This window comes from Otolemur garnettii, unplaced genomic scaffold (assembly GCF_000181295.1).
Source record: "Otolemur garnettii isolate 467f Iridium unplaced genomic scaffold, OtoGar3 scaffold00217, whole genome shotgun sequence".
Lineage (NCBI taxonomy): Eukaryota > Metazoa > Chordata > Mammalia > Primates > Galagidae > Otolemur > Otolemur garnettii.
Window position 1 is genome coordinate 2,218,843 of NW_003852612.1, and position 8,022 is coordinate 2,226,864.

The 8,022-nt window shown below is 36.9% G+C and overlaps 1 protein-coding gene across 1 annotated transcript in view; it reads right to left on the reverse strand.

Annotated features, from left to right (window-relative positions):
* Positions 1-8,022, reverse strand: part of PARG (poly(ADP-ribose) glycohydrolase) — a 139,440-nt gene that overhangs the window by 71,349 nt on the left and 60,069 nt on the right. The window contains exons 9-10 of the mRNA XM_003801665.3: positions 7,687-7,779; positions 4,734-4,891 (exon numbers count right to left, since the gene is read on the reverse strand). Coding sequence (XP_003801713.1) covers positions 4,734-4,891; positions 7,687-7,779 — 251 coding nt within the window. The remainder of the gene's footprint in view (positions 1-4,733; positions 4,892-7,686; positions 7,780-8,022) is intronic.

An 8,022-nucleotide genomic window follows, 5' to 3' on the forward strand; every position in this document is an offset into this window, starting at 1 on the left:
CCTCCCCTCTCCATGCTCCTCACTCTGCACTGCAACCACAACTGGTCTTCTCACAGTCCCTGGGCATGTCAAGTCCTCCTCACCACAGTATACATGCTCTTCCGCCCGCCTAGAACACAATCATCTTTCCTTCCCTCCTTAGTAAAAATTCCCACTCACTCTTTTGTACTTAATTCAATAGTTATGCTGGACACAGTGGCGTGTACCTATACAACCAGCTACTCAGGAGGGTAAAGCAGGAGGATTGCTTGAGCCCAAAAGTTTGAGCCCAGCTTAGGTAACACAACAACAAGACCCCATTTCAAAAAAAAAAAAAAAACAAAACCCAAAACATGGGCAAAAAAATTATTTTCCATTATTAAATTATATCCTTCTCTAACAGAATCATAACGGTCTGCACCTCTCCTTTACACAAAGGTAAATATAGGCTGTCAAAGGAATGCAGAATAATAAACTTACTGTAGCAGAATCAGAGATAAGACAAAAAGTGGAAAGGAAACTGAGTCGTGAAGGAGGAATAGCCATATGGAGGGCAGAAGGGCATCGGGCAGTTGTGAAGTTTGAAAACAAGATAATAGTACACAAGACTAAGAATTCATAAAATCACTCACTACTTCTCTGTAACCCCAAGGCACTTAACACATAATGGAGAATACTGTACTTGCTCACTGTATATGTGAACTAAACTCAGTAATTAAATATTATTCTCTTAAAACAAACTTAGCTACTGTACAGATTTGGAAAAACAGGTTAAAAACATGCCCCTCGCAATCGGTATTTATGCAACCAAAGAGGACATAATACAAAACAAATACCATCTTGTTTGTCAACACTGGGATTTTAGAGAACTTCTCTCAGATAATATTCTTTTACACTGTATGCTTGCCTCCCCCAGTATCAATAACGAAGAATAACTCTATATAAAAACAGCAAAAATTTTCATGGATATTTTAAAGTTTGGGAGCTTTAAAAATATAACCCCCAAATTATAAGTCTGAGTATTCTTTTTTTTTTTTGAGAACAGTCTCACTTTATCGCCCTGGGTAGAGTACTGTGGTGTCACAGCTCACAGCAACCTCAAACTCTTGGGCATAAGCAATTCTCTTGCCTCAGTCTCCCAAGTAGCTGGGACTACAGGTGCCTGCTGCAAAGCCCGGCTATTTTTTTGTTGTTGCAATTGTCATTGTTCTTTTAGTTGGCCCAGGCTGGGTTCGAACCCACTAGCCTCAGTGTATGTGGCTGGCAGCTTACCTACTGAGCTACAGGCACCACCTGAGTTTGAGTATTCTTTTATTAAAATCATCTGCTATTCTTTTAACTGCTTTAAAAAAAAACTTAATAATTGTGCCAAAATGTTTAAAATTTTTAAATTACATTTTATTAGGTACTAACATTAGAATTCTAAAATTTTTCTTATCTCAAGAGAGAAGTTTTCCGTTTTTACAAGCCTAAAAACACAGCCTTTAGGGCTGATACTCTATGACACTGAAGATACCCAAGGTGACAACTTGAGACTCTGTCTAAAAAAAAAAAAGAAATGTGACTGAATCAGTTTCCATTTCTCCACCTCCATGTGTAGTTAGAAAAAATGCTGCCCATATAAAGTAAGTCGATGTACTGGGCTGGGGTGGTGGATCACACTAGTAATTCTAGTACTTTGGGAGGATTGCTTAGGGCCAGGAGTTTGAGACCAGGCTGAGTAAGAGCAAGACCCTATTTCTACAGAAAATAGAAAAACTAGCCAGGCATGATGGCATGTGCCTGTCTTCCTAGCTACTGAAAAGGTGAAGGCAGGAGCATCACTTGAGTCCAGGATTTTGAGGTTGCAGAGAGCAATAATGATGCCACTGCACTAATGTCTAGCCTACATGACAGAGTGAGACTCTGTCTCAAAATTAAAAAGAAACAAACAATGAAGAAACAATGATACCCTACTAGCAATGAGAACACCTATCACCCAGATCTAAGTCTCTAAATACCATTGAACAATTTTAAAAAACCAAGAATCCTTAAGAAAATGGTTGATTACAGGGTTGGGCCATAAGACGAGATTGTAACATCTCAGGATTCTGGAAAGAAAAGAAATGTTCCGAAAAAGGATGGGGCTTGTCAAACAAAAACAGGACATAACCTAAAGGAACCCTAATGTCTAACCTAAAAAAATTTCAGCAGCAAAATAAAGAATGATAGTATTAAATTTTAACTTTTAAGATAAATATTAACGAGTCCATTCTGATATAATAAAAATGGAGAAGGGACATTTTTCATAACAATATTATTTCAATTAATAAATGTAGAAGAGGGAAATAAAAAAATCACAATTGGCAAACATGACAGTGCAGACAAGTTCCACCTCTGGATGCTGAAATTAGTGGGGGATACAGTGAGGCAAAACCTCATACGCATAGTGTTTTGTCTCCCCTGAGATATTTACTGACACCAAAGGGAAACACGGTGACTGTACAGTGGAAAAACCCCAGAGATACTACTTTAGACAACAGATCATTAATAATAAGAAGTATCATGACCCCACAGAAGTGATGCACTGAGAAAGACGCAAGACCATTTCCACCAAAAATGCATGACCTCATTCCAGTTGTGAAAAATAAGCCAAACTTGGGTGGACCTGTGGCTCAGTGGGTAGGGTGCTGGCCCCATATACTGAGGGTAGCAGGTTCTGCCCAAGCCAAACTGCAACAAAAAAATAGCCAGGCGTTGTGGCAGGTGCCCGTAGTCCCAGTTATTCGGGAGTCTGAGGCAAGAAAACAGCCTAAGCCCAGGAGTTGGAGGTTGTTGTGAGCTGGGAGACCACAGCACTCTACCGAGGGCAACAAAGTTGAGACTCTGCCTCTAAAAAAGAAAAAAAGCCAAACCCAGATTCAAAATACTCCCTAAAAAGCTGGTGAGTAGTGGGGGCAGCGCCTGTGGTTCAAAGGAGTAGGGCGCCAGCCCCAGCGCCAGCCCCGTATGCTGGAGGTGGTGGGTTCAAACCCAGGCCTGGCCAAAAATTGCAAAAAAAAAAAAAAAAGCTGATGAGTAGTCTTCAAAAGTGTCAAAGTCATGAAAGAAAAGAAAAAATCAAGGAAGGGGTTAGACACTAAGCTAATAATTAAATTAATATGGGTTGCTGAGTAGAATTTTGGAGCAGAAAAAGGACAGTAGGCCAGGTACAGTGACTTACACCCATAACTCCAACTCTTTGGGAAGCTAAGGCCAGATGATCATTTAAGGACAGAAATCTGAGATCACTAGCATCTGAGATCAGACAGACCCTGTCTCTAAAACAAAACAAAAACAAAAAAATTAAAAATTAGTCAAGCATGGTGGCATGTAGTTCTAGCTACTTGGGAGGCTAAGATGGGAGGATTGTTTGCACCTAGGAGGTAAAGGTTTTTACAATGAGCTATGATCAAGGCCACTGAACTCCAGCCTAGATGACAGAGCAAGACCCTGTCTCTAAATAAAAAAAGAAAAAAGGACAATTAAAATAAGGTCTATTGTTAACAGTATTATGCCAATGTTATCTTACTGGTTTTGACAATTTTACAATGGTTTTATAAGACGTTAAGGTAAGGTGAAAGTGAGTTTTATACAAGAATTCTTTGTACTATTTCTGTAACTTTTCTCTAAGTCTATAATTAATTCACATCAAAAAAGTTTTTAAATAAACTGTATTAAAAAGGCAAATTAAAACAAATGGTGTTATTGCGCAACTCCACTTTGAAGACCAAAATGTTTTGGCAAATAAAGTGGCTTTTTTTCTCATTTGTCTGCTCCATGACCGTACCTCCTACTCCACATACTGCCCAAACTGACCAGCCCGCAGAGGTGGGATAGGGGTGAGTGCAGCTGGTGGGAAGGGCATTACTCACAACCTACTGGGAAAGAAAAGCACATATTAGAGCAGTTTTCTGAATTCTTGCCCCAACATTAGGGGAAAAAACTCAGATTCCATTTTTGGATCTCATAAAGATAATTCTCAAGTGAAAAAATAAATAGAGGTGGGGATAAGGGCATGGGGAATGAGAGGGGAAAATTATATTCCTTAGCCAAAAAAAAAAAAAAAATTCCTTATAATGTTTTAGTAGAGGATAGGGTAGTTATCTGGGAAAATGACTAGAATTTAAAGCTTCATCAATATCTTCACAACATATTAGTCAAATAATTTGAACATTCCTTTGACTTCCTTTTAAAAATATTAGACTGATAAAGTAATCATGTATATAAAAAGACCAAGTCACCTTTCACTTTTCACCTTAACAAATATATTTTTCAAGTCTCACAAGACAACCTCATGACTTTATACTCTCATTTCATAAGACCTTTATGAAAAGGAGAACTTTTACTCCATCTTTAACATTATTTCAGCATATGAGGAATATAAATATAGCAAATGCTGCTGTGAATAATCAAACTGAAAACGCACATGAAGTCCATAACACTCAGAGGAAGAGGATAATCCGAGAGGAGGGAAAGAGCATGGGTCTTGAAGTAACATAGGCCTGAGATGAAACTTCACCGCTGAGACTTACTGGCTCTGGGACCCAATCAAGTCCTTTAATCTCTGTGAACCTTAATCACCTTGCCTGCCAAATGCAACTATCTTTAGTTACAAAGATTAAATTAGATAACTGCATGTAAAATGATTGGCCCATGGCAAATTACTCAAAAAATATTAATTTCTTCCACTGCTCTCTAGCTCATTGTGAAAGCTGTGTTCCCTGAAAACATACCGATTGAAGTTAATGTCTGGGTAACTAGAATATTCCGATTTCATCTTAGCATTTCTTCGTGGAAATGTGCAGAAGAAAGCATTGGCTAAAAGACTGGCAATCTGTTCCTGTGACATTGTGATGGAATGATTCATCTTCTGTTTCAGGAGTGGTATTGGCTGATGGAGGAAACAAAAATTACAGATGAGAAGAGCAATAATTAGTTTAGCAATTTCAAAAGCAGAGGCACCAAATTGCATTTGCTAAATTAAGGCAGGAATAATTTCAGGCCACTCTTGAATCCTTAAATCAGCAAAACTGTTAAAGTCAAGGGTTGTTTATCAGGGATGATTGGAAAAAATGTACTTATTTGACAAACTGAAGATTTCTAATCAATAATAATGGTAGAGAAGAGAACACAAAACATTACTTATTAGTGAAAAACAAGATTGCTTTAGCAGGTAAATAAAAACACATTGCCATGTAATGAAAAATTAAAACAAAAGATGGAACAGAAATATGCCAACACTGCTTATGCTAAATTTGTTCTTATTTATATTAAAAATTGTTGGACAGAACAATTTTTCTTAATTCTAAAATAAAATTATCTAAGAAAAATAATTCAATAAATAAGTCTTTTCCCTCCAATTCTTAATCACACTTCACACAGACAATTTCTTTATGTGACCAAATCTAACTTTATTAAAGCAACTAATGGGACATGTAAAAACCATACACAGACTTATGTACAACTTATAACAAGATAGGTATTTCTTTACATAATCAAATATTCCAAGCCAAGGAAGATGCAGGACATTTTTTCTTCAAATCTTTTGTGGCTAAATCTTCTAGTTGTATCAAACCCAAATTCCCTGACTTTTTTGTTGTCAGTGTAATCCACAGGATCTGAGTACTATGTTCAGTGGGCTTTATTCTATTTTAAATGTTAAACTATATTTTTAAAGATGTGCTTATAAAACCAAAAACCAACTACCAGTGTAATTATCAGTTTATCATTAAGTTTCAAAATGCTTCGACATAATAATTCAGATGCATTTCCTTCTCCCTTTCAGTAAGACCCAGAACTAAGAGTGCTACGTCTCTGTACTAATCTCAAACCAGCATGCCTAGAGAAAACTGTCCTGATCAGACCTCAGGAATCAGCACCCAAAATGAACCTGAAGAAAGGCAGCCAAGACAAATCAAAACTGCAGTGTTAATAATTAACTTTTCTCTATTAACAGGAAATACACATCATTTGCTAGGAAAAAGAACAGGTTACAATTCAAATTTTTCTTAGAAAAATTCAAAGGTAAACAGAAGGGTAAAAAATTTATTTTCACTGTTGTATCCAAAATTCCCCAACCCCAGGCCTTAGCAATAAGCCTTTCTCAGAAAGAGGAAACAGAGTTCACATTGATCTTTATTTTCCATCCTATACATTTATTCACAACCCAGCAATGAGTTTAGAAACAGTGACAGTGTGTCAATGGCTTAGTTTTTAACAAGTTACTCAGAAAAAATGATTTCAGCAAATAACTTCCAACAGAAACAAGAAGACATGTTTTAAAAAATACTTCACCTGCCAGAGAGTAAAACATTTTAGACACAATACATTACTGTGATCAAAGCAAAGTTAGATAAAATTGGAAACATCACAGTTGGAAAACAGAGGTTCTCAACAGAAAGTAGCATGATCCCAAGGAGGCATTTGGACACGCCTCGGTATTTTTGGGGTGTTATAGGGACTGTGTTTGTGATTTTGGGGGGGGGTGTCTCAATGACATACTGCCTTCAGTGGGACCATCCCACACATTCAGAAACAGTTTCCCCCAAATATCTGTACGTCCTTTGTGAAGCATCAGCGTTTACAGAACACTGCCTAGTTTCTATGCAACAAGAGTGGCTCTTCCTCAAAGTAAGACAAAAAGCAAATTCAAGCCACAGTTGTGAGAAACATGAAAAGAAAATTATGAAGAACTAAACAACTCCTATGAAGGTTTTAAAAATATGCTGACAAATTCTTTGATACTCTTCCCTTTAAGAGCTAGAGTAATTCCCCTCCCCTTGGGTAAGGCTAGACTTAGTGACTACCTTCTAAATAAGCAGAAATATAAATGATATTTCTTTTATATCATTTGCTTTGAGAAACCAGGACATAAAAGACACTGCAGCTTCTTTACTCTCTCCCTTGGATTGTTTGCCCTGGACGTTAGCTACTGTGTCATGAAGACATCTTACCACCCTATAGAGAGGCACATGGTGAGGGCTCTTGCCAACAACTATGTGAGCAAACGAACTTAGAGGGAGGTGGGTCCTCCAGCCCCAGCCTAATCTTCAGACGACTGCAGCCCTGGCTGACATCCTTACTATAACCAAGAGAGACTTTGAACCACAACTACTCAGTCAGCTAAGCTGTTCCTGAATTCATGACCAACAGAAACTGTGAAATAATAAATGTTTAACTGTTTTAAGCTATTAAATTCTGAGACAATTTGTTACGTAGCAGTATGTAAGTAAGGGACTCCAAACAAAATGAAACAATATAAGAATCTTTCTTTTATTTTTAAAAGTTAAAGTACCATGAACTCATTTGTTATAAAAATATATTACTTTGCAGAAGATGAGTAAGGAGGTGGTAATATTAAGCCATTGACAATAAAACATTCCATATCCACTAGTATGTTTTAAATAATGACTATAGTTGTTTAAACAGCATCTCACTCAAAAAAAAGAGAAAAAAATCTGAGTAAATAAACTTTAACAGTGTAAACCGAAGCTCAGAAATTGAAAACTGCATTTTTAATGTCCTTTTGCAGCATTCTCTCTAACCTCTAACCTTTTCCTTAGTACAGCAAAACTACCACACTCTTTGGCAAAAACTGTTTCTGATCTCTCCCTCTCCTCTCTGACCCTGGCCACTAGAGTTTAAAGTAAATTCAACTGAGAATCTCAGGAAAGTTAGTACACTAACCTGGGTACAAATATTTGGCAGACAGAGTGCAATTTTTACCATATCAGGCAAAATGGACTGATACAAATGTTGAGCTTCTGCTTCTTCAAGTACCTGAAAACCAATAAAATATATTATATAAATGGTAATAACCAGTGAATAATAACCAATGAATGTTTGTTATGAAATTAAACTATATATCTACTTTTCATGGAATCTGACAAGGAAGCATATTATTAGCATCACCACACACATGAAAGTACACCAATGGGAATACCAATAAACTTATAAATTCATTTCTAAATGTATGTAATTCCCCTCAATGCATTCCAAAACCAAATTAAGTATCTCAAATAC